The sequence below is a fragment of the Electrona antarctica genome, assembly GCF_951216825.1.
Source record: "Electrona antarctica genome assembly, chromosome: 5".
Lineage (NCBI taxonomy): Eukaryota > Metazoa > Chordata > Actinopteri > Myctophiformes > Myctophidae > Electrona > Electrona antarctica.
This window is the reverse complement of record NC_136810.1, coordinates 38,684,780-38,711,759: the sequence shown is the minus strand read 5'-3', so window position 1 is coordinate 38,711,759 and position 26,980 is coordinate 38,684,780. Positions and strand designations below refer to the sequence as shown.

Here is a 26,980-nt window from a genome sequence, read left to right as displayed (position 1 = left end):
CTCATAATGGAGAGTGGAGTGTTTAAACCAGCCCAGTTATGCCGACCAAGCTTCCCTCGAGTTCTCGCTCAGTTTGTCGGGTAGAAAACAAATCACGTTGTACAGCTAATCAGAAAGATGATCAACGGTAACTACAGTCAATCTCCAGACTTTATCATCTCCATGGGACCGGGCAGTATAGGCTACACGCATACATATTCACAAACAGACACACACACACACACACACACACACACACACACACACACACACACACACACACACACACACACACACACACACACACACACACACACACACACACACACACACACAAATGAAGTGTGTGATGATGGTCATTAGTCTAGGAACAACAAGGGCTCTGTTCAGAGCAGCAACCCCCTGCACATGGTGCAAGTAGGGACGGGCACGTTTTATTTTAGACGCACAAAATCAATCACCGCACTAATAGGAAACACAAATATAATTAACTAGGTTTGAACAGCCAGACGTGAAGATAAAAATAGATAAAGACAGCAACCTGTTGATGGCTAATTTCCTGAAGCTCATATTTATTTTACAGCTCTGATTAATAGTGTTTACTGTCATAATCACCGTTATCAGTCACTCACATCCCTGAACCTACTGTACCCAAAGGCTCTCTTCCTTTCTTTTTTTCTTTCTTTTGTCTCAGATCCATATAGCCAATGCTATTAGAAGTGGGGGTTATTGAAAGGAAAAAACACAATGGCGTATTGATAAGGAGCGCTGACATGATTGCGTAGCACTGTCATCATGCAGGGCACGTGTCATTTCTAACAAAAAGGACATGTCAGCAATTGATCCGTGACAAGCACGCAATAATCATTCCGGGGATTCTCAAAGAAAAAGGGGAGGGGGGACATGCAGTGTCTGTCGGGGGTTGCATGTGTGTGTGTGTGTGTGTGTGTGTGTGTGTGTGTGTGTGTGTGTGTGTGTGTGTGTGTGTGTGTGTGTGTGTGTGTGTGTGTGTGTGTGTGTGTTGTTTCTGTCCTGTCCAGTTTCACCGCTCTGCGAGCCAAACAGGATTAGAATCTGACCTCCATCCAGAGTCGCTTTGTGCCCCTGCTGTCAAATGAGTTCTGTGTTCTCTGTTGAGTGAAGTCAATAAAAGCTCATTGAGCTGCATTGTTTCTATTAAGAGCGGTTAGTCAGACAGGATGTTGTTAACGGATCATAGATTTACAGGATAGGAACTATGTTTCCTTTAAGCTGCGTGTGTGCGCATGCAAGGCCGCTGAACCTCACGGGCAAACAACTTTTCATGGTGCACAGCAAAAATAATGACCAAAAGGTAGGGGGAGAATCCAAGGCGCCATAAAGAGCAGCTGGCCGATGTTGAAGCCGCCGAGCCTACTGGTCAAAGCTGGACCTGCAGGCGGGCATTTTGTAGTTTTTGCCTGTGCATGTAGCACGAGTAAACTCTGCACAGCTGGGGCACTTCCACATCTTGGACACCAAATGTTGGTCGATGGTCAAACCGAAGAAAGAAAACGCTGAAATAGAGCATTCTTCCGGGTGCTTCAAAACGCCACTGAGCAACTTCCATTGAAATGTATCCTCCTGGTCCGCTTTTTATTTATATATAACTCTATGGGGGAATCACAAACTACATTAAAAAAGAAAAGGCAATTAGTTATTGGTGAGTGTGAGTGACAATGTGTGAATCTCTCACTGACAGTTTTAGTTAACGAGATGGTACGTTGCATATATTATATACACACACACACACACACACACACACACACACACAAACACACACACACACACACACACACACACACACACACACACACACACACACACACACACACACACACGTTCTTTCATGCACACATGTATATTCTGTCAACAACAATGTGGTTTAATGTTAGGTAAACATGGTAATACAAAAAAAGATACACCAACATAAATGTTGTTCATCCTTTTATAGGAAGAATGCTGGTGGAAACAAGTGATGTTGAAGTAAGAGCTATTTTAGCTGCATGGCTACATCTCCATCCCCAGAGTCTTATGTTCCCATTCCCAAGGTCCACCCTAACCCTAAAGAACCCTGGGAAGGACCCTGGGGATATAGGGATGGCTGCTGCCATCGTGCAGCCTCCAGCTTTTCACCAGAGGAGAAAAACTGCATTTTCCGCTGTTTCTCTGCAAGAAATTACTCTATAAGCCATATCTCCAAAACTGGTGGGTCAAACTGAACAACCAATTATGTCAATTTGAAGCTATGATCCCCTGCTTTCATATGACATGAAAATAATAATAATAATAATAAAAAGACAAAACAATCCAATGGCAGTCCCTCAATCAAGCTGGGTCACATACTGTATGGTCACTGAGGTAATGCAAAAGTGGTCTAAGTGGAAATTGGATTACATTAACTTTAACATTAAGTTAAAACAACGTCTCTTGCCAGCGATTCAGAGCGTTTTCACTAACCTTTGGAAACAATCATAGAGTATTATTCTTCACAACGATCCACCCGCCGATCGCTTTGAAAGACGCAGTAGAGTCGGGGGGGGGGGGGAACACTGTGCCGAAAATCCATTATGGACAGTTTTAATGTGGCTTGTTTTTGCCCCAAACCACCAGAAAGCTGAGAAAAGTGGATTTTTGAGCGGTGCCTCCGCTCCATTATGCAGCTATGTAACACGGTAACTCTGTCATTTCCTCCACTGTTTCGGACGTGGGAAGGCTCGCCGGAACAGGGCTGGCCCCCTGGGACCATGTGGGTGGTCACACATTTTTTGCATTAATTAATTAATTAATTTATACTTTTCCTTCAATTTCCTACAAATATTAAGTCAGGTGTCTTAGAGATTGACAGGTGTAATGTCAGGCTGCTACAAGACACTTCATCCCATCACATTCCCAAATATAAACTACATTTTATTTTTAGTATTTCCAAGTGGGAGGCATACTATGGTCCGACGGAGCATTGGTTCGATATGCGTCCGCACCTCGGACTAGCGCCTGCTCCCGTGCTTGCGGTTATGGTTAGGTTAGGGGTTAGGGGTATCGGATCAATGAATCGTCGGACCAAACACATGTACCCTTTCCAAGTGCCCATGATGTCAGGAAGCCCCTTACTTCCTGGACTGCATGTTGTCTCAGTAAGAGAGCACTCCCCATATCCACAAGGAGGAGCAGTGCACCAAAGCATTATGGGAATTGTAGTCCAGGAAGGAAGTGAGACCTGTGTCCATGACATCATCGACACTTTGAAATACTAAAATATTACCTATATAAAAACCCCAGGAAAGTGTGTTTTGCAAAAGGGGTGAAGTGGCCCTTTAAGACAATGTTTGTGTCCCTCAAAGCTGGACATGTTGTCTGCTGCATAGCAGCAGACAACATGGGCACAATCAATGAAAACAACATCTACAGGACAAAATGCATACCAAAAAAAGGCTGTAACATAGAAACAATAATGACTTTATTTCGAGACAGAGATGTGAGCTTAAGGGCATCAAACAAGCATCGACAACAACCACAAATTAAACTGCTTGTCATCTGCAATATGTCCCATAAAGCTCACAGCTTGGCTGGTCGACGCCACAACAAAAAAGGCAGAAATAAAAATTGGCGAATGGCAATGTTGTGCTATACAGTATGTACAAGACATTCACAATCACCTTGAACAATACCTCGGCCTACCTGACAGCTGGTGCAGCAAAAACTAAACTATGCATATGAATTTGTCACGTCTATTTACAGTATGCAGTTGTCCAAACTGAGATGAACAGGATGTATTCTATAACATATAATCACGTATATACCCTATAGGGGTCTATACTAGGCCTCCTCCTTTTTCCATCTAGAAGCTCAGAGTCACAATGCATCGTGTATGTATTCTTCTGGCTCCAAAACTATGGAATGCACTTCCCATTTCGATCAGAACTGCAGATTCACTCGCAATCGTCCGCCGTAGTCTGAAAACCCACCTCTTCAGACTCCGTCTTAGCCCGTAGCATCGACGACCTTACAGGTGTATGCATAGGCTCAACTTATGTAACTTAGATAGCATTTTATGTAGACATAGCACTCTATAGTATAGTGTATATTGTATACACATAGTTTCATTTTATAGATATTCCACTGTTAGGTTCTTAGCTTACGTATGATTCATGATAACTTTTTATGTATTTGATGTATTACCATGTTTTTGTTCTAGCTTAAGTCTTAATGCCTAAATTGTATTGTTAGCTTGTAGATCTGCTATATTCTCTGAATGTTCCACAGAGAGGATTTGGCAAAGGTGCAATTTATTAATTGATGAAAGTGGTGCAAAAGAACATTAACTGAACCATTTTCAGTTTACGGATGTGTCAGAGGTGGATGTGATGGCTTGCATGTTTTAAGTGTACTGGGACTGCCCGTTATGCCAGGAGGTAAGGCTTTGGTTAGGGTAAGTTATTATGCAGACCAATGGTACTTCGGCTGTCTGACTAATATGGCACCTCACGGGTATCAGAATGTGAATGCCTTCATCATAAACAATAACATTCTCACAGAATATTGCAGTAAGAGAGCAAATGATGATGATCCAATTACAAAATATCGCAAAATAATTTCACTCATCAAAAGTAGAGATTCGTCATAACTCGGGGCCGATCACGTCATTTTCAAATGAACGGAATCGGATCGGGAGCATAAATATGTGATTGGCACATCCCTAGTATCAATATCATAGCCATATCACGATATTAGACGGATATTAGACTGGATATTGATAGTGTCTGTCCATAAGTGTTCTATAAAAATATAAATATCGGATCGGGAAAAATCAGTATCGGCAGATACTCAAAATCAAATGATCGGAATAAGATTCGGAACAAAAAACGTGATTGGGACATCTTTAGTGGTAACTGTGGTAGATGTTTTAGAAGAACTGAATCAGTTCTGCATGTATTTACATCTACTACTAAGGGTCTTGCCAGAGCCAAAAACAAAGATTCTTACTCAGTACAGTGCCTCCCAGGTGATGTTTACTGGAGAAGAAGAATATATCAAAGACGGCCTCAGGTGTTGTTAATACAGCAGATAATATTCTGTTTGTCTGGAGTGTGTGGGTTTGTGTGCGTGCATGCGTGCGACCGTGCGTGCGTTCCTGCGTGTGTGTGTCCGTGTCCACTTTGATGCAAGGTTTCCTGAGTCCAGACTGCGTAAAACCGCTTTGGTACAGTGGCTGTCACACATCTGGCACAGAGATATACACGGCGCTGATCCCCTGATAAGGAGCACATTGTCAAACACGTGCACCAACTTCAAGTTCATCACAAGCGAAAAAACTAAACTTGGGAGTATTGAGTTCCTACTCCAGCTATACCCAGGGAGTATTATTGAGTTCCTACTCCAGCTATACCCAGGGAGTATTGAGTTCCTACTCCAGCTATACCCAGGGAGTATTATTGAGTTCCTACTCCAGCTATACCCAGAGAGTATTATTGAGTTCCTACTCCAGCTATACCCAGGGAGTATTATTGAGTTCCTACTCCAGCTATACCCAGGGAGTATTATTGCCTACCCAGGCTAAGGTTGCCTTATTATTAGTCTGCATGGGGAAAGTTATGCTTCATAATAAGGCCTTTTGTGGTGGTTTTTCTAGATGCGGCACAGAAGCAGACAAGATTGCTGGTGGACAGGAGATGAGTGGGAAACATCCACTAGTTAAGAGAGCAAAGGATTTTGGAAAGATTATTTCATGTCTAATAATAATACCGGTAATAAAGTCCCCTTTGTTGTTGATTTTAATGTATTGACCATGTTATAATGAATCTCTCTAATAGCATGTCTGTGCTGCCCTCAATACCAGACAAACATTAATTCTCATCACTTTGTATCTGTTGTCTATTTGGTCACACAGAGGACAGCCTAATGGCTGTCACACCTGATTACATCCAAGACTGTATTCCACAGAGCAAGAAGGACCGCAAAGAAAAAACTATTATTGCAACTGAGTGAAAGGACAAATAAGACTATGAAATTGAATAACTAATTTAAGAAAATGTTGGCATTTTAAAGATGATTTTGAAATCACATTGCATTTCTTCGTTAACCATGGGCTATATGCCAATGGTATATGAGTTAAATAAATTCTGCATTCAAAAGGAATACTGCGAAGGTGGAATCAATTTAGCTCAGTGAGAAGACATTGGACAAGACAAGTTGTGTGATAGAGATTATTAACAGAACATAACAAAGCATGCAGCGTATGCCTTAATTGACAGATGTGCTCACCCGATTGCCAATTTTTACACAGGCACGCACGCACGCACGCACGCACGCACGCACGCACGCACGCACGCACGCATGCACACACGCACACACGCACACACACACACACACACACACACACACACACACACACACACACACACTGCTGCACACTGTACTCTGTACAGTGTCAGTCCACACGTCAGCATTCATTTTCCAAATAGCTTGGTGAGATAATTGGTAAAATAACGAGACAGTGAAGAGACATTTGCCACATGTTAATTTTCTAATTTTGTAGGCCTAGATGAATACAGTGTATTTTGTCATGGTTTTCCCACTCCCTAAAGTCCTGTCTTGCAGACATTTACAGTTTCAGATAACACTAAACCGTTAATGAAGTAACAGAAAATAAGGTCACCTTCCTAGCACCGAAGAGCCTTTTCATGTTGTTTTCATTATTACAAAATCCTATTTTTTTCCATCTCCACATAATTAGGCCCCAGATAATTAGGCTACAGTTTTACATTTTTGTGACTTTCTCCTGTACCATCTCCATCTACCAGGTCAATCTTGTTCATGGAAAGAGTATATAGTTTTTTTGTCAACTAGTCCACATTATGCCAAAGAAAAAAACGCTCGACACAATTTGCACTACATCACACTCTTTTCTGCATTAGACTCTGACTTTCCTTCTTTACACTCTGATGTCAATTACACATTACCTTGTTGTCTAAACACTACACACAATGTTCAGTTGTTGCACACACTTCTCACATGAAATCTCAAAGCATCAACCTACAACACACAAGTTGTCAAATCTCTAAACATTCAGATCTGGTGATCAATTTGCATTCAGCACTGCAGCATAAAAGGGACTTGAGGGCCTCTGTTTTGTTTGGCGAACAATGCAGAACCTTGAAGATCGACAACCAGAGAAGGAGAGGGGTAAGAGTGAGAGGATGAGGAGGAGGTAGAGGAGTAGGTGGACAGAGAGAAGGAGGAGGAGGGAGAGGAGGACAAGGAGGAGGCAGAGGAAGAGGAGGAGGAGGAGGAAGAGGAGAAATAAGTCATATCTAATGAGATTCGGGCAACTGTGGTTGATCATGTGCTCAATCATGGTTTGACCATGAGCCAGAGGGTCCAACCCAATCTCAGCCACTACACAGTTGCTGGCATCATTAGAACATTTTTCTGTTCTATTCGTTCCACCTTATTCTCCTTTCCTGAATCCTATTGAGGAGTTATTTTCAGCTTGGAGGTAGAAGGTATATGAAAAAAAGAAATAAAACATTTTTTTCGGCTGCATATTAATGTGTGCTGTTTTATGTTTGACTATGAAAAAGTAGGCCTACACAGAGTCATTTTACAAAAGGAGAAATAGCTCATTCTCCAGAGTCATTGTCATGTGTGTTCAATTTCTATGATTGTGTTTTAAATGTTTCACTTCATTGTGCTGGAAATGCTTGGTAGTGTGTAGCCAATGCTTAGTTGTGTGTACTCGGATGAATGGTATGTGTGTGTCATTTGAAAATATGGCTGTGTGTACCAAATGAAAACACGAGTTCCATTTTGGGAACAGTTAAGTGATTTGATGGAAAAGGAGAGTCAGGGTTTAGCATTTTGTGTGTTAGGTTTTCAGTTTTGTGTGTGCCGTTGTGAAAAACGTGTGTCTCAGTGCCACCTGACGCCTTTGGACGTCTCCCCCTGGTGGCCGAAAGTGCCAATGGCGCCTTTGGACACCTTTTTGAAAAGGAAAAAATAATAATAATAATAATATTCTTTTCTTCTTTTAATCCATATTTTGAAAATTCCTCTAATCTGGTGTGCAGGTGATGACATGCACATGACATGCACATGACATGCACAATAGAATTTCTTTTATTTATAATGGGCCAACGAGGGCCAAAACTGGTATCCACCAGGTGGCACTGGATGAGTTAACAATTGTGAAAAACTGTAAAGTGGGAAATTTGGTATATAGTATTTTTGTATTGGCCTAAAATATTGTCTATATACATTTATAGGTATTTTGTTTAATTATGTTTTATTGTTTCATATTTTTATGTTCACATCTTATAACAATGTTAAAAATACCTTGTATTGTCTCTTGTAATACCTGTATGCACAGGACTGCCCTGTCATACCATGATGGCATATCAATATTTACGTGTGTACTGAATTTGCTATCAGTTGTCATCCACTGCAGATTGTCACTTATACCAAGGAAAAAATGATAAATGACCTTTGAAAGGAAAACATGGCCTAAAAACACGACGACAACAAAACAACAACCTAATGGCCGTAAAGATGAGAACACCAGCATCATACCCTCTCACCCCAGATAAAGAGACGATAATCAAGGAACGTGACTAAAGTAAAAAACAGGCCTCAGACCAACCGTCGCCCGATGACAGCACGATGACAGCACAATGATATGACATTTAAACCTATTGAAATGTGACAACTGGGGACTGAGACTATGACATATTTTTTGGTATAAATGTTTGTGCCTATGAGATGACATTTGTTCAGAGCATCTTTGGAGACCTCTCTCTCCTCTATCCTTTACAACTGTACACGCTCTGGATCTGAAGTTACTCACTAAAGATAACTTGGAAAAGATTTACGTTCTTTGCATGTGTGTCTTTCAACACTCTATTTTTCATAGAGTGAGTCTTTTATACCTGGGTTAAAGGTTTACATGGTTTTCATCTTTCCGGTGAAGTTATTAAGGTGGAGGGTTCTGGACTTGGCTATTCATTTTCATAGCCACATACATAATAATTCCAACATACATAACATGAATCCACTTGCTGACCGGCTGTTACTATTGGGCAATTGTCTTTCCTTATGCTTTAAGTAGCATGTGACATGTCAAACTAGGGGGTTTTCATGATTCTGAATCCATTCCAAGCATTAGTTTTGCACAAAAAACACTCCTTGGGCTAAAAACGGCCATAGACATATAGACAATATTTTAGGCCAATAAAAAAGACTATACCAAATTTCCCACCCGTCCACCTCGTCAAGGTAGTTTTGTAACATGCCGTGGGAGAGATGGCTTTAGTTGGAGATGCAAGACAAGTGAATAGACCCATTAAAACTCAATCACTGCCAAGGACTTATTTTCTTTCAAAAAATTGAAAAAAAAATATATATTTTTTTAAATCTTAAAATAATAAAATATATATATGTTGGCGGTCTGGGACTATTGGCGCCCCCTGGTGACCACAAAGCCATCTGAGCTGTAACGATGCAACAGGTTAGAAAGGTTTTGAATAGTCTTTGCTTTTTGATGAATGAGTTTGGGCTGGTTTTACATTCGAGTGACCCACAGGCCATGCATAGGTGATTGGGGATGACAGACCTTTTAAGGCATGACCCAAGTCCAAGTGCAAGAGAGAGTAGGTATAGGATTTCAAAGGGTAAACCAATTACTTCTTCAGACATAAGTAGAATACAAGAACACACTGACAGATGTACAGGCAGATTGGCAGAATATACATAGGCACAGTCTTACTTATAGCATGAACAGACTAATCTGAGGAAAATGGGGCGTATATATGCATTGGTTAAAAAGACACAGGCGAACACAATGCACAATCAATACAGGTGTAACGTGTGACATGGGCGAGGGGCCGAGGGCATGGGTCAAGACAGGAGAGGGACAACTGCTGGACAGGTATAGGGGCAGCACAGGAGGGACAGGTGTGGGACAGGTGGGAGCCGTGACAGAAATATCCCATTAGTTGTATGTAGACTAAAAATAATATTGATTAAATTGAAAGGCATCCCATCCCTTAACTCAAACAGCATAGAAAATATTGTTGCTGTTGGGCGGAAACCTTGTATACTTTTCAGGAAATGGATGAAATTACTGTATTCCAATTGGTCATATGTAATATAATATAATATAATATAATATAATATAATATAATATAATATAATATAATATAATATAATATAATATAATATAATATAATACTTTTCATTGGATAAATAAATATATTTATAAAACCCACAAACTTAACTATATCATTTTCACTTGCATAATCGTTAAAAAATTGGATGCACACAACGCGCCACACAGTCACGATATGACATGCTGCGAGCTTGTAGATCGGCTATTTTCACTGTGTGTTACTCTTGTAATACTAAGTAGAGCATTAATTATGAAAAAAAAACATAAAACATTGAAATATGGAGATACAAGGTATTTGTCCGACAGCAACGATATGAATAGCATTGCCAACAACAATATGGCCCCTATTTCCTGTTCTGAATAATTGTGGCATCGGATCACACAGAGTCATTTGCGTCTACAGTGAGAGGAATCGGTACGTCCTAGTGTGAGTCAACTCTCTTCAGACTGTGGGTCGATGGTGCTGACTGAGCCAGGACAGCTAATAAATCACCTCCTGCCGTCCTAAAATGGCGGGGTTGTGATTGGGGAGGGAAGGGAGCCGTGAGCGAGGGTTAATGAATACAGGCCACATCGATCTGCCTCCACCACTGGCTTCCTCCCTTTTCTCCCTCTGCTCTTCTCTTCTCAGGCCAAATGCTGCTCTTGCACTTTGAGGACCTGCCATGCTAAGCATAGACTGAACGGCTAGCGGCCTACAGGGGCCAGGAGACATATAGAGCGGGAGCTTAAGGCAAGCTAATAGTGAATTCTAGCAGCTAATTAAATCTGTCAGCCCCCACTACAAAACAAGAAGAAACTACATACAATTGGTGGAGCAAGCAAACTACCAGCAACTAACAAATAGAGGTTATTTTTACTTGCCCTGCATCTGAGCAACAGCAGCCAATAGCACTATTTAGCGTTAGCACAAGGAGGGAAAGTAATGGCAGTGCTAGCATCAGCAGCTATGGGTATAGAGCGTTATCAGCCTCCGTCTGTATGGGTCCTGACCCTCACGGCTCAGTAAGATGTGTGTTTGGCCCGTGACCACGGGGTCTTACCGGCGAAACCTCACTCCAGCTGTTTCCTTTCACTCACTTAAGTGTAGCGGCGGCTGCTACCAGTCATCTGGTTGTTTAAAACAGCAGCAGTCAGCAGTAATGGCAACCGGTTTCAGCAGCAGTGAAAGTGGCAGGGATCGGTATATCACTGGCGGCGATAGTATCACAGTAGCAGCAGTAAATCTATGAAGTGATAACATTGCAACAGACGGCTGGTGGTAGCCACTGCCACACACACAGCCATGTAACCTTACAGCAGTGCACGTTCAGTGTGTTGGTCACTAACAGACCACACAGACAAAGTAGGTCACATATAGACACTCCTCCCGCTCGTTCCACTTCTTGCAACATTCAATTTCCCCTCTAACCCCAACGCAGCCACGTGGGGCACAGTGTCACTCGCTCAGTATTGACCTGACCCACAGCAGCCTCAATCTTTCCTGTCCCCCATACCACCGATGTCCTACAAACCATTCTCAACAACCCCCTCCCACACTGTCTGATGTAGCATTGACCTAACCCCCCCCCCCCCCCCCCCCCAATATCTGAACAGCTCACTCAGAGTAGAGTAGACAATCATTTTTTACCCCCTTTTCTCCCCGATTGTGTTGTTATGCCAATTGATTAATTTCCTCCCCACACATGGCTGTGTTGTCACTGCTGTCATATCCTTCTAGCTCACCTGCCAGTGAGGAGCCCCCACCAGGAGGACGTCTAGAGCCCCTCCCCCAAACACGGGTCAATTGCATTCGTGTCTAGACTTCCGACAATGCCAAATGTACCACGGTGGATTCAAACCTACAAGGGACTTTACCACTGCACCACCCAAGCGCCAAAACCTTAGAGTCTTCTACTCTTGTTTACCGGTATGTGGGATGAATCAAATAAAATCTTGAATCAGTCACTATATTGCTCTCTGACTCTTAGGCTCCATGTCCACCAAGCCGTTTTTCTTCCCGTTTACAGCATATGTTTTGAATTGTTTACAATGGGAGCACCACAGGCACTGATCATTTCAATTGCACTTGTGCTTTCACGTGTGCTGTTTTTATCTGCTTGCCGAGGAAAGCTGAAGTATTTTCATCTCTGGCGTTTGGAAGTGTTTTTAGGTGAGCGCTTTATTGTTTTCAGCCATGAACAAATGCCTCATGGACACGGTCCTCGCAACAGTGCATCGGCAATTCGGCACAAACCATCTCAATTCCACGTGCCCCTATGCGCACCGAACACACGCTCACGCTTGCAAAAGTGGGGCCTGGGTGACCAGAGACATTCGGCTCATGATTATCTTATTTTATTCTTATCAGTGCGGTGCCATTCACATCTGTCTATTATCTTCTCTGTAGCTGCCTTCACTTCCTTTGTCCTCAAGATTGCAACTCCCACTACCTTCATCTACTGTACACTAGAAAAACAAAAGGGGAAAAGGGCATGTACGCATATAGACCTATAGAATGGCTGATATTCCAGACACTGCATTTATTCCATATTCATCCATAGAACACCCAATACAATTCCGTGGAGGGATTCAACTTTGTGGCACTCTCATTTCTTGCGCTCTGACCCAATAATTAATTTCTGCAACTCAAGGTCAGCTTTTGTCATATACTGTAGTAAAAAGCCAGGTTTTTGCACACCTACAGGCGTCAGGTCAGCCAGGTGCCCCACGTACTGAGAAAAGAAAGAACTCCCGCATACTGTCTTCAAATGCAGTGGAATAGTTAAGGGAACAGCAACGTTTCGGTCTATTCGACCCTCATCAGGCCATCTTTATGTCATTTATATTATATGATTGTAACTTTATGATAAAAACGTGACACCTGCGGTCACCCCATGGGCCCCACGTTGCATATTGAGTGTGGTCCCTGCCCGGTCGATGATTCCAGCTCGTGTTGTCGCCTTTATTCATACTCCAGTTTTAGGTGTTAATTAAGGTAACCACAGAAAACTACAACATGACGTCACGCCGCGACTCACCGCTCACCAAAACACATCTCTCTGTTTTTACTAACCACCATTTCGGTGGTCACCTTATCCCCTAAAACTGGAATATGAATAGGCCTTTAGGTGGCACCTAAAGAGTGCACCTATAGTGGCAGTCCATAGTCCCAGGGCAGCAAGGGGGCCTCATACATTCTGCCTTGGGCCTTTGTATGTGGAGGGAAATTTTCACGTCCACAACTTAACGCCGACTCATGCCCAGACAGAGCCCCAGAAGGGCCTCTCTTCCCGGGCATGTCACCAGGGGCCTCTATAGGCACTAGTGGGCCTTTGCATGTGGAGGGAAAATTCCACACAGGAGAGCCTCAGAGCTCCTGGACTGCCAACACTTTGAATAATTCTAATCTCAAGACCTCCAGGGCCTTCGCCCCACTCCCCGAGACCGGCCGAGGGGCTTCCGTTCCCGGGAGCTTCACACCCCTAGCCACCCTGGAAGTCCCTCTGACATTGAACTATGACCCACGGTCACAGTTGGATTGGTAGGATCCCTGAACTTGATAGATTATACTTTTGAGTTACTGATGATTAAAACTCATCATTAAAAGGAATTACATAGCATCCGCAATATCCCCTTATACTGCTGCAGCTGGAGCTGGGCTTCAGCAAGAATACTGGCAATTGTGTTTTCCGTTCTTATTCTCCTTTCACCAACAAATCCAAAATGAATGTGAATACTTCCACGAGTACCTTACTAAAGGATAACCTCTCTGTCCTCTCTCCATGTCACACAGCCTATGCGACAAATTAATGTAATACAATAATACAAAACAAAACCAATAAAACCGTCAGTCACACCAAAAATGGTGACCTATTGAATAGAATGATTACGCAATCAACACAGACTGCTGGCTGAGACACGAGCTCATTAATTTATCGGGAAACAGTGCAAATGCTTTGGATTGTTTTTTCCTTTTACTTTGTGGCAACAGAAGGAACATGGAAATATAGGTCTTAAATGTACTGTAACTAAGTAACGCCATTGTTCTGGAAACGGTAACCAATTACTCAAATGCAAAACTAACGCGTTAGGTTACTCCGTTACTGGAAAAGGAATTCCGATTACAGTAACGGCATTACTTGTAACGCGTTACAGCCCAACACTGGCACTAGCCTAAGACCTATAGAGCGTATGCGCATGCTTAAAGTGAATGGCACATCGAGTGGCAAATCGAGTGGCAAAGCAACATGCAAAGTGAGTTTAACATTGTTTAACGTTGTTTAATGCAATCAGATAGGACTTTTCTGTTTGAATGCATGGGTTGTCAACACCGGAAAGTAGTTTTTTGCCAGTCAGTAGGCATTCCTGCATAACTTCCGGGTTTGATGATGATGTCACACGCATACCCTCTATAGTCTATACCAAAGCCTGTAGAGCGCCAAAGTCCTGGCGTCACTCGCTCATCCCCTCGATTCCCCTGGTTCACGGAAGTAATTTCTCTATGGAGAATAACATGGGGTCATCTTAAAATCGTTTCATATAAGCATTGTGGTCCAAAACTAAGCTGTCTCAGAGTTATTGTCGGGGAGGTGTCTCTGTATCGTTTGCGACAGTCAGTCACTCATACTGTATATGATACAGTCTGTTTCTAGCGAAAATGTAACTAATGTAGTTGCAGTAACAATAGCGTTTTCTCACAGTCAGTTGATTCTTCATATCCGTATGAGTGAAGCGGCCTGGATGATTTGTTTATTTTTCAAACACAGTTATTATATGAGGCGATCTAAAATCCCCCTATTGGGATTACAATGCAAATACATGAACCCGTGGATACCGATATTGACGTCAAACTTCGGTGCTCTATGGACAGCTACCGTATACATATCTTCATGTTGGAATTTTTGCAACATAATGTGTAAAAAAAGAAAAACGTATCGCCACAATATGTATTACATCTCAAATGGCCATAAATCGTCTGCCTAAGGCTCATTTCCCATTATTCAGATGGAACGCCGAGCAGAGGTATTTAACGGGCCATGGCTGACACGTCTCACCCTTTGACACCCACACTAGCTCACCAGCCCAACTGTGGAGAGAGTAAAAGAGAGAGGTGGTGGTGGTGAAGGGGGGGCATATATCCAGTGTGCTAACTGACCTTTTCCATGCTCATGGTCTCTGTAATACCATTAACCCAGCAGCTACAGCCATGGCCATCAATTAGCAGGCCCGGCCTGCCTACACTACCTTAACCCTTAGAAGATGAAAGACGCCAATTGGCGTCTTCATCAGAATTCCGTAAATGATCAATGACGCCAATTGGCGTCTTCACAGTTTTTGATGAATCTAAACATATTAATATGCTCCGAAGCGCTGTTTAAATTCCTGAGCTTATATTCCAACTACATTACCCAGAAAACCCGTGTCACGTGACACACGTGTACGTGTTGCCATTGGAAGCTGGTCCCACCCCCTGTAAACAGTGGGGGCAGAGGGAGTCTTCATAGTTTTCATTGTTTTGCCTGTTTGCCGTCTCGCCCGAGCGATTTTCTAGCAGAAAAAGTTGAAAGCAGTACTATTTATTTGAGCGAGTTTTGTGGTAGTAGTATTGATCCATACGCGTCCCAGTCGCCTTCTCCAGGCGGAGTAGCCCTGGTCCAGTGCTTACAGCGAGACTCGCTGCTCCCTCCCTCCTTTTTTCATTGTCTCCCCATCGTCGTCCGATGAGCTATACCGGGAAACCATTGAAGAAGACGATCAACCCGGAATGTTTTGAGGTAATCTTATTGTAGAAAATGCCCTTCTATAGTGATCAGAAATCATAAGATGATCGCTACAAATAGATGCTTGGATAATTACTACTACTAGTCAGATCATGACGCCAGAATGACTCACCACGATGGCCCCCAGCCATTAGCCAGCACCGAAGGTGCTGGCTAATGGTGTTGGTCGGTGCATTGGTGCTGGCTAAGGGCTGGAGGGGGGGGTTGGTGTCGATCGGTTGGTTTGTGCAGTACAAATGTATCGTAGCAGGCATGCACGCATGGCAGTACAAGTATTTTATATTGTAGCGTGCCTTATAGGCGATCTGATCTTTAGAGTAATGTTCGCTCCTTTTATTTACTGTCTACAAAGACGGAGAACAAACATGCATCGTTTACTGAAGCAACGCGTGGTTATGATGACGTTGCTACAAGGATCGGAGGGGGGACGGGGAGTGAAGCTAACAGTAGCGTATTATATAAGATCTGTATGACGTTTCATTGACGTCTGAGCTTGCATGATAATTGCATTCATTGTATATTGTATACAATCATGATTGTACATTGTTTAGTGTGTCTCCGTGTGATGATGATGATGACGATGATGTCAGATAGCCTACGTCCCCCCCCCCCCCCCCAACTGGCTATTGGCCGGGCTGACTACAGCTAAATGTTTATTTTTATATATTTAGAACTGGCATCGGAGGAGGAGGAGGATGATGATGATGATGATGATGATGAAGACGAAGAGTCAAGACTGCGATGGAGTTCTCCGACACTGAACCGGATGCATTCATTCATTTCAGTTGTTGTTTTTTTTTAAATTTAGCCTACACACACACACACCGTCAAGAACAACTGGAATGCAGTGGTTTGGGGACACTGGGGAGTTTGGGGACAACTGTTTTGTATGTAGGCCTATTTATTTTCTGTAATATTTATTATAATTGTATTATGTTAGTAGTCATAAAAAATAAAAGACAAGCTTTTACAATGAGTTAGACCTGTCATGGCTATTTTGTTCACTAGTCTGAGGTTTATGGTTTGACTAAGCGAGTTTCAACTGTGATTTACTCTGTAACGGTAGATGGTAAGAACCCAATTTTTTTGTTATAATACAGTATACATTCAAGTCTATATTTTGATACATATCATGGGCACAAAGTCATATCAAAACAATGTCCTTGGATGAGTTTTTTATCAAAACTGTTTCTTCACAACAGGTTTTTGAGATACATGCATGAATAGACACGGTACTGGTAAGACTATGTAAACATGGTATATATCAAAATGTGCGTTAGAATGTCTAATTTTACCCCAAAAAAGAATTGAGTTTATATGATGTTCCATTTCAGAGCTAGGGGGACTTTTAGCTGGATAGGTCAGATTGATCATGACTGACCATGCTATTTATAGATGGCAAAATATCTACAGTGGTACATGTGAGAAACTTTTTATTTTATTTTAATTGAACTAGACAACTCACCCTTTAAAATGAGATATTGCATGGCTATGTACGCCCAGCAGAAAAAAAGTTATTTAGAAAATAAAACTTCAACCGGTCATAACTTTTTTTGTTGTCCTAGAAACACTACCCAGTGTAAATGCAGGCTCTTTTAAATGGCTTCCAACACCACAACTAAACATTTTATCAACTCAGTTCATTTTTTTCCTGGAAGCAGACAAGCCAAGCTTTCTCTGAAGGTCTTTCGTTGTCACACATTCACAACAGAGAATTTTCAATAAATCATTCAAAAACGCCATTCTGCCATAGAGAAGTCTAAAAACTATATAGAAATCCATGAAACTCTCAAAGAGTTAACTAATAGGTATCTCCTTCACCTTCTTCCCTCATCTTCCCTTTCTTTCTTCCTCGCACCCACCACTCTTCACATTTATAGCACCATGTCTAATAAGCGGAGGACGGCTATAGAAGGGGCAAACATGGTAAATAAAATGGTAAATGGTGCATTTATACACCGATTGCGGCGGAAGCCATGCGGCGGAAGCCATGCAAGGTACCAACCAGCACATCGGGAGCAATTTGGGGTTCAGTGTCTTGCCCAAGGACACTTCGACATGTAGACAGGAGGAGCCGGGATTCGAACTGCCGACCCATGGATCATTGGATGACCTGCTCTACCTCTTGAGCCACAGTCGCCCCCGCATGCACCGATGCTCCAATGTTTATAATGTATGGCATGCTATAAGTCAGTTTACTCTCTGCTGTTTGGTAATATTGTATTTATTCAACAAATCGAAAATTCCACTGTATGCTACTCAGAGCCTGCATGCATTATTCACCTAACAATGATCCATCTACTAATACTCTGTGGTATGCATTATTTGTAAAGGAAAACACTCCTGGCTAATCATTTTGACATTAACAGCAGGCTACTGTTCAAGTAGTGTTCATGTCAAAGCTCACAGCGGGAACAATCCAGTCCACTTGTGAAGTGTTTCCTATAAGGTTTTATATCGCTCTGCGTCGAAAAATTACACACGACTGAATTCAGCAGCACTTCCACACTATTTTGTGCTTACCTTTCATATCCATGGAACATTAATCCGGTTTCCTTATAAGACATCCATAAATGATCCGTTAGCAGATTTATTATGGGTCCGAGCCACACAAAGCAAACATTTTAAATGAGACATGCACTATTTATGATGTGAAACAGAAGCGTGGTACAGTAAATGCAAGCATCCATAAAGGAACAAGTAACAACATTTTTCTTTTAAGCTCCACATACTGTACTATAATCAAATAAAAGCACGCCTATTGAATGCCTTTGCTACTGATTGTATACAAAAAGATTGTATGCCATATGTCCCTGTTGCTTCATTAATCTGACAAAGAAAAGTTAATGATTCTATGGGAGCCCTAGGTCTGCTATTATGACACATCCTAGATGTGTGCTCTGCTGCCGGTAAACACAAGGGGAAGATAAAGGCCTATCTATCTCCTCCCTTGGTATGCAGGCGATACGGCATGATTATTTATTTAGCACAATCGATGTTTTATTTAACAAAATACGTATGAAGGCCATCGGCAGATCCTCCAATCAGTGGTTTACAAAGTATTCAACCCCATTATTTAAAGTATAAATACTCCTTGTTACTCAACTACAAGTGAAAGTCTGTCAAATATGTACTTGAGTATTCAAAAGTCTTGCTCACAAAGCTCTACCTTGTAGATCTTCTATTTGCACTATATTTGAAATAGGTCTTAAGTGGTTAACTCATAATGTACAAGCAGGAAATATTGAGCACCACTGATATAGAAACATAGGTAATTCAGAAAACTGCCAGGATTTAGAAGACATATTATAATAGTTACCTTGCCTTGCGTTGTATACAGTACATTGCAAGGTGTCAAAGTCACTCTGTCACAAATGCAAGTGGATCCTGACAATATTTAACCTTACAAAACCCAACCCAATATTCTGTTGATTTTACTATTTGAAGATCTGGATAAAGATACTTTGAGACCTGATTCACATTGTGTTCACATGTAAGTCAATGGGGAGCCTACCTTTGATGATACTTTTGTTATGTATTCATTACATTTTTATTCAACAATAATAACAATAATAACTAAGATATCTCATATCTCACAATATTTGGAGTTGCATCATGGAAAGGTAACCTCTACCAAGGTGACATTTCATGACATCAAGTGCATGCTGTACTTATGTAAACTGGTCAATAGTCATATTTTTCCCTATTTCATGATCCAATTTAGCCGAATATTACGGTTTTGTCCCTTTTTTACATCGTGGAATTTTCGATTCCAATCATGTCCGACTCATTTCACAAATTGACCCAAATTGAAATTGAAATTGAAGGCGGCATGCACATCTATTCTTGGCCGGCATGAAGGAAAACGGTCTTGGTCTGTTGCGAAATGAGGGGATCTTTACTGCACCCTTGAGCCCCCCGAGAACAAATACTATACATTATAATATATGGCTGGTGAGAAGAGGTGGAAGGGAGGAGAGGAGGAGGAGGAGGGAATGGGGAAAGTGGGTGGTCATTAGGTAACGGGGAGAGCAGAGAGACAGACTACCATCTCCTGCATTCAAATGATGCTTAATCCGACACTATCAGCGCGCCTCCCCACACCATCCCTCCTCAGCTCCAATCCTTCTTTTTCCCTTCATGTCTTTCGACCATCATGGAGAGAAGGCTGGCCGTTTGCTACCTTCCCCCAATCCGTCTCCGTGCGTCCCTCCCAGCCCTCCATCCCTCTCCATCTCACTCCTCCGTCTGTTGTACGTTCTTCCTATGCCTATACCCCCACCCCACCCATGCACCCACATCTCACCAAGGACATGGAGTTAGTACCTCCTTCTATTCCTCGCCCGTTCGTTCCTCTGTCTATTTATAATAGATATATCTTGCTCTCTCCATCTCCCCATCCCTTCTTCAGTCTTCCTCGCTGCTTTTCAGAGATAACTGTGTGCAAGCTCTTGGCTCTTTCATTGCCCCCCCCACCCCAAAGAAGAGCTAGGCTGGCCAGCAGACGGAGAGAGAGAAGCCGAGTCAGCGTTTCAGCCCACTTATGATGTCACGGATAACGACCCCCCCCCCCACCCGCACGCCACCCCCCTCCTCCACACACACACATGTGTATGTATGTATGTATGTATGTATGTATGTATGTATGTATGTATGTATGTATGTATGTATGTATGTATGTACGTATGTACGTACTGTACGTACTGTACGTACGTACGTACGTACGTACACAATGAAGAACACACGTACGTTCACACACAATGAAGAACACACATATTCCCCGAATGGTTCCAGTGGTCATAGTGCCTGAGGCGGAAAAACGTCAGTGTCAAACAAGAGCATGAGGAATATTGTAGTGGAAAGCATTGGCACACTGCTGCTGTGCTCAAGGGGAGGTAGAGAGAGAGAGAGAGAGAGAGAGAGAGAGAGAGAGAGAGAGAGATAACCTGGAACCCTCTAGTTGAACAATCGAACCTATACCTACTGCACACATCCCTGTCTCTGTCTCTGTCTGGCTTTCATGGGGGAGTAGAGGTATTAACCTCAGGGAACAGCCAGAGCCGGGGTGGGATGGGACGGTGGGGTGGTGTGTGACAGTAGGGTAGGGTGGAATGGGACGGTGGGGTGGGGTGTGACAGTAGGGTAGGGTGGGACGGTGGGGTGGTTTGTGACAGTAGGGTAGTGTGGGGTAGGGTAGGGTGTGGTGAGGTGTGGTGGGGTGTGACAGTAGGGTAGGGTGGGGTAGTGTAGGGTGTGGTGAGGTGTGGTGGGGTGTGACAGTAGGGTATAGGGTGGGGTAGGGTAGGGTGTTGTGAGGTGAGGTGGGGTGGGGTGTGACAGTAGGATAGGGTGAGGTGGGGTGAGGTGTAACAGTGGGGTAGGGTAGGGTGGGGTGAGGTGGGGTGGGGTGTGACAGTAGGGTAGGGTGTGACAGTAGGATAGGGTGGGGTGTGACAGTAGGGTAGGGTGGGGTGTGACAGTAGGGTAGGGTGGGGTGTGACAGTAGGGTAGGGGGTGTGACAGTAGGGTAGGGTGGGGTGTGACAGTAGGGTAGGGTGGGGTGTGACAGTAGGGTAGGGTGGGGTGTGACAGTAGGGTAGGGTGGGGTGTGAGGGGGCCAACAGGCAGGTATTAAGAGACAGAGAGGGAGAGAACAAAGGGAGAAAAAGAAAAGAAAGGAAAAGCAGAGGGGGGGGGGGTGAGAAAGAAAGACTGCAGGGGAAAGAGAGAGAGAGAGAGAGAGAGAGAGAGAGAGAGAGAGAGAGAGAGGGAGAGAGAGAGAGAGGGAGAGGGAGAGAGAGAATCAGATCTGTCTAAACTGGAATGTGATGAGGCGCAGCCAGGTGAAGATACTGAGCAAGGTGGAGTTACTAGTGACATGGGGGTGGGGGCGGGGGGGGGGGGGGGGTTGAAGAGGAGGAGGAGGAGGGGTGTGTTGAATGTGTTAATACACAGGAACACTGCATCAAACCAATGCACTGCTCCGAGGCTGGCTGAGCAGCTGAGGGGAGTGCGTCAGCAGTACATTCACGTTCCCACTGAAGGACAAAGGGAGGGGGCAGAAAGAGAGAGAGAGAGAGAGACTTAGCTGCCTGCAACACTGACACACGTTGGAACAGGGGAGGGAGGGGGTGGTAGAGCAAGAAAAAAGCAAGAGGGAGATTGGAGAATAAACAAGAAAAGAAGAAGAGGCAAACGGGTGTGTGTGTGTGTGTGTGTGTGTGTGTGTGTGTGTGTGTGTGTGTGTGTGTGTGTGTGTGTGTGTGTGACGTGTGTGTGTGTGTGTGTGTGTGTGTGTGTGTGTGTGTGTGTGTGTGTGTGTGTGTGTGTGTGACGTGTGTGTGTGTGTGTGTGTGTGTGTGTGTGTGTGTGTGTGCGCGCGCGTGTGTGCGCGCGTGCGACTGTGCGTGCGACTGTGCGTGTGTGCGTGCGTGCGTCCGTGCATGCATGCGTGCGCACGTGCATGCGTGTGTGTGTGGGGGGGGGGGGGTGGAATACTGTTCAGGCTGCTGCTGTGACGGTGGGCTGCCTGTTTGAGCGCTTGCATTCCTCTTCTCCATCTATCTCTCTCTCTTTCTCTCTCTCTCTCACACACACACACACACACACACACACACACACACAAGAAACACACTCTCTTTTTCTCTGTCTTTCCCATTCGCTGCCTCTATCTCTCCCTTGCTCTTGATCTGTCAGTGTTGCTCTCTCCTCTCTCTCTCTCTCTCTCTCTCTCTCTCTCTCTCTCTCTCTCTCCCTCGCTCTCTCTCTGTGTGTACTAGACTGGCTACTGCAGTAGCCCACCAGCCAGCCAGCCGCAAGTCTGACACCCACACTGAGGGCTAACTGCCACAACTTACTACCTCAGCCCTCGGAGATAAACTAACACATGAGCGAAGGGGGGAAGAACTCTGCGGGAGTGTGAGAGAGAGATTGAGACTGAGACAGAGCCAGCCCAAACGGGGGATACAAGGTGAGCGAGCCGGAAGGAAAGGAAGCCTCGATATATACCTGTGTTGTGGATACAGACTCGGAGGCTGCTCTCCCTTCCCGGCACCATCCTCCGCTTTCCTTCCCCCCTTCACTGCTAACCACTACCACTACTACGAAGGAGGAGAACCGGAGAGCGCTTCTCTCTTGTTCTCACCCTCCTCTCCTCCTCCTCATCCTCCTCCTCCTCCTCCGACAAGCCTTTTTGCGAAGCTCCGACAAGCAAGCGGCGCTTCCCCCTCTCCAGCCACCCCCACCACCCTCCCGCTTCTTCAGTGCCACCATCTCTCCCACCACCTCCCTCCCACCCATCCCCACCAACCCCATCACTCCTCCTCCTCCTCACTTCCCCCTCCCACCCCCCCAGGAGGAATAGACGGATTAGTGCTAACTGTGCACACGGCAGCCTGCAGCTGCTGCGACCAGGGCCAGCCCAACAACGCAGGAGGAACACAGAGGAGAGGAGACGGGGAAGGAGAGGAGAGGAGACGGGAGGATGACTGTGCCAGGAGTCCTTTTTCGGCTCTCCTTCTCTCGGTCTCCATCAGAAAGGGGCTAATCAGCGACGGACTAGCCCTTGGCAAAGTCACAGAGAGGGGAGGTCTCTTCACTGAGCAGGCGACCAGCCGAGCTGCAAGCCCGCCAGCCGGCTAGCACATGCATCAGGACCTGACAGAACTGGGGATTTTTAATTCATTTTCACTTTCTTTTCTCTCTCTCCCCCCTCTTCGCTCTGGTTTAGCCCTATTATGGATCATTGTGATTCATCCACAGCGGAGCTGCGTTCTGGAGTCTGCAGCCTGACAGAGGGGCAGTTATTGGGGGCAGAAGGAATCCGGGCACCTGCCCAGCCTGCCTGGCCTTACCTCTGCCACTGAGGGGCTTTCCATGCGACTCTCAATCTCTCTCATACTAGGAGCCATTTTGTACCGTTGGTTAATCGAGGGCCACTTTTCCAGAGACAGGAAACAACAAAACATCTATTTTACACATCTCTCCATGGGAATTATAAATGGACCTGATACATGATCACAATTTGTAACATTCAGAAAGACACAAAAGGACCACTTTCAAACTAATGAGGTAGGTGATTGATACTGCTTTTCAGCCTCTCCTTTTTATTGCTGCAATCTTTTTCCTCTGCTGCTGCTCTGACATTAATCTATCCCTCTCTCTTATTCCATCTCTCTCTCTCTCTCTCTCTCTCTCTCTCTCTCTCTCTCTCTCTGCGCAGCATATCCCTGTGCTGTCGATGGAAGCTGGGAGCCTCAACTTGCTCCAGCCAGGCTAGGGTGGTCAGTCCTCCGGTGTGTGCCGTCTCCCCCTACCATGCAGAATAATGAGCCCTCCACACCATGAGTCGTTTGGGCCGGGTTTCTCTGCAGCCTACCTGGAAAGCAGTCCTGCTCGCCGTGCTTGCCCTCATGGTGTCAGCTCTCAGCGTGTGCCAGGCCACAAGCCCCGTATCGGGCCCGGCCGCCCCACAGAACTGTCCGGGTGTGTGCTCCTGCACTAACCAGCTCAGCAAGGTGGTGTGTACCCGCCGAGGCCTGGTCCGGGTGCCTCCCAACCTACCGACCAACACCAGGTACCTGAACCTGATGGAAAACAGCATAGAGACCATCCAGGCGGACACCTTCAGGCACCTGCATCACCTGGAGGTGCTGCAGCTGGGCCGGAATGCCATCCGGCAGATTGAGGTGGGGGCCTTCAATGGCCTGACCAGCCTCAACACCCTGGAGCTGTTTGACAACCGGCTGACGGTTATACCCAGCGGAGCCTTCCAGTACCTGTCCAAGCTGCGGGAGCTGTGGCTGAGGAACAATCCCATCGAGAGCATCCCCTACTATGCCTTCAACCGAGTCCCCTCTCTGATGAGGTTGGACCTCGGGGAGCTGAAGAAGCTGGAGTACATCTCCGAGGGGGCCTTCGAGGGCCTCCTGAACCTCAAGTACCTCAACCTGGGGATGTGCAACCTGAGGGAATCCCCGCACCTGTCTCCGCTGGTGGGCTTGGAGGAGCTGGAGATATCAGATAACGTTTTCCCTGAACTGAAACCCGGGGCCTTCCGTGGGCTCAAGTCCTTGCGCAAACTGTGGATTATGAACTCTGCAATCACTACCATCGAGAGGAATGCCTTTGATGACATCACGGCCCTGGTGGAGCTGAATTTAGCCCATAACAACATTTCGTCTCTGCCCCACGACCTCTTCACGCCTCTCCAATACCTGGTGGAGTTGCACTTGCACCACAACCCCTGGCGCTGTGACTGCGACGTGGTGTGGCTGTCCTGGTGGCTCCGAGAGTACATTCCCACCAACTCCACCTGCTGCGGACGCTGTCACACCCCGGCCCACATGAGGGGACGGTACCTGGTGGAGGTGGACCAGACCACCTTCCAGTGCTCCGCGCCGTTCATACTGGACGCGCCCAGAGACCTGAACATCTCGGCGGAGCGGGTGGCGGAGCTGAAGTGCCGCACGGCCGCCATGAGCTCCGTGCGGTGGCTCTTGCCCAACGGGACGGTGCTGAGCCACGGCTCGGCCCACCCACGGATATCAGTTCTGAACGATGGGACGCTCAACTTCTCCAACGTGCTGCCGTCCGACACAGGCGTCTACACCTGCATGGTAACCAACATGGCGGGAAACTCCAACGCCTCGGCCTACCTGAACGTCAGCAACGCCGAGCTCAACACCTCCAACCTCTCCTACTTCACCACTGTCACCGTGGAGGTCCTGGAGCCCACGGCGGAGGAGACCCCCAAGCCCAAGCCCACCGTGCCCGCATCGCCCTCCGTCTTTCAGCCGGTCTTCATCTCGACGCCCACCGTGCTGCTCCAGAACACGCAGACGCCCCGGCAGGTGTCCGTGCCCACGGCCAGACCACCCCCCAGCGGGCCGGCCGCCAGCCTGGACGAGGTGATGAAGACCACCAAGATAATCATCGGCTGCTTCGTGGCCGTCACCCTGCTGGCGGCGGCCATGCTGATAGCGTTCTACAAGCTGCGCAAGCGGCACCAGCAGAGGAGCACGGTGGCGGCCGCCAGGACCATAGAGATCATACAGGTGGAGGAGGAGGTTCCTCCGGTGCCGCCGCCCACGTCCGGGTCGAGCGGCTCCGACGAGACCGGACTGATGCTGCCGACGCTGGTGGAACACAACAGCAACCTGTTTAAGCCCGGCTACGTGTCCTCCTCGTCGTCGTCGTCCCGCCGCGGGCCCTACGGGGCCCACTGGACCCAGAACAACCTGCAGGGCAATTCTCTGCACCGTTCCGTCAGACAGCAGCACCACAGCCACATCAGCACCATTGCGGAGCCCTACGTCATTAAGACTTCTCATGCTAAGGAGAAGGTTCAAGAGACCCAAATCTAAATAACGCTGACTATGGATATATCTCTGACTCTGGCTCATTACCCTTTCCTCTCCGCCTCTCTGCTCACCAGTCCTTGCAATAGAATGCACAAAGAACAAACTAAAAAACTAAAAAAAATCGGTACCTTTTTTTTGTACAGATGTGCAAAACAGACAGTCTTTTTTTTCTTTCTTTCTTTTGTGTACATGCCTATACATAAGTATATGAATATGGAAAAAAATACATATATATCTATATATATATATATACAAATCAACCTACTGTCAGGCAGTGTTGAGAGATGCAGATTATATTAGAAAAGAAAGTAAATTCAAACTATTTTCTAATACCTGGTGACTTCTATTTAAAACAGAAAGATAATGAACTGCTTTTGTGATTGATAAATGATTGAAAAACAAAGGATGTCCTGTCTAGATATAGTTATTTTTTTGTTTGATTTTGTTTTGGCCATGCTATTTAGGATGCAGTAAAAAAAAAGGGAAAAAAAGGAAAAAAACAACTTTATACCGACATCAATTTCAAACACAGCCCCACATTTATGTTACTCCCAACGGTTATGCTTCTTATAGTTCCAATTTATACTGTGCCAAATGTTATATGCAATAAAGGGAATATGTCCAGATTATCAAACACAAAGACACAGATAAAATCTAGAAAGAGAATATTCTTATTGTTTTGTCCAGGGATAGCAGTGTAA

At 45.1% G+C, this 26,980-nt stretch overlaps 1 protein-coding gene across 1 annotated transcript; it reads left to right on the top strand.

Annotated features, from left to right (window-relative positions):
- The first annotated feature begins 23,864 nt into the window (after window positions 1-23,864).
- lrrc4.2 (leucine rich repeat containing 4.2) lies at window positions 23,865-26,366 on the top strand. The gene is made up of 2 exons (XM_079501432.1): window positions 23,865-23,988; window positions 24,140-26,366. The coding sequence occupies exon 2, from the start codon at window positions 24,261-24,263 to the stop codon at window positions 26,280-26,282; it is 2,022 nt and encodes a 673-aa protein (XP_079357558.1). The 5' UTR covers window positions 23,865-23,988; window positions 24,140-24,260; the 3' UTR covers window positions 26,283-26,366.
- The last annotated feature ends 614 nt before the right edge of the window (window positions 26,367-26,980 follow it).

Coding starts and splice junctions, on each gene's coding strand:
- lrrc4.2 (XM_079501432.1), top strand. CDS start 24,261: ATGAGTCGTTTGGGCCGGGTTTCTCTGCAGCCTACCTGGAAAGCAGTC.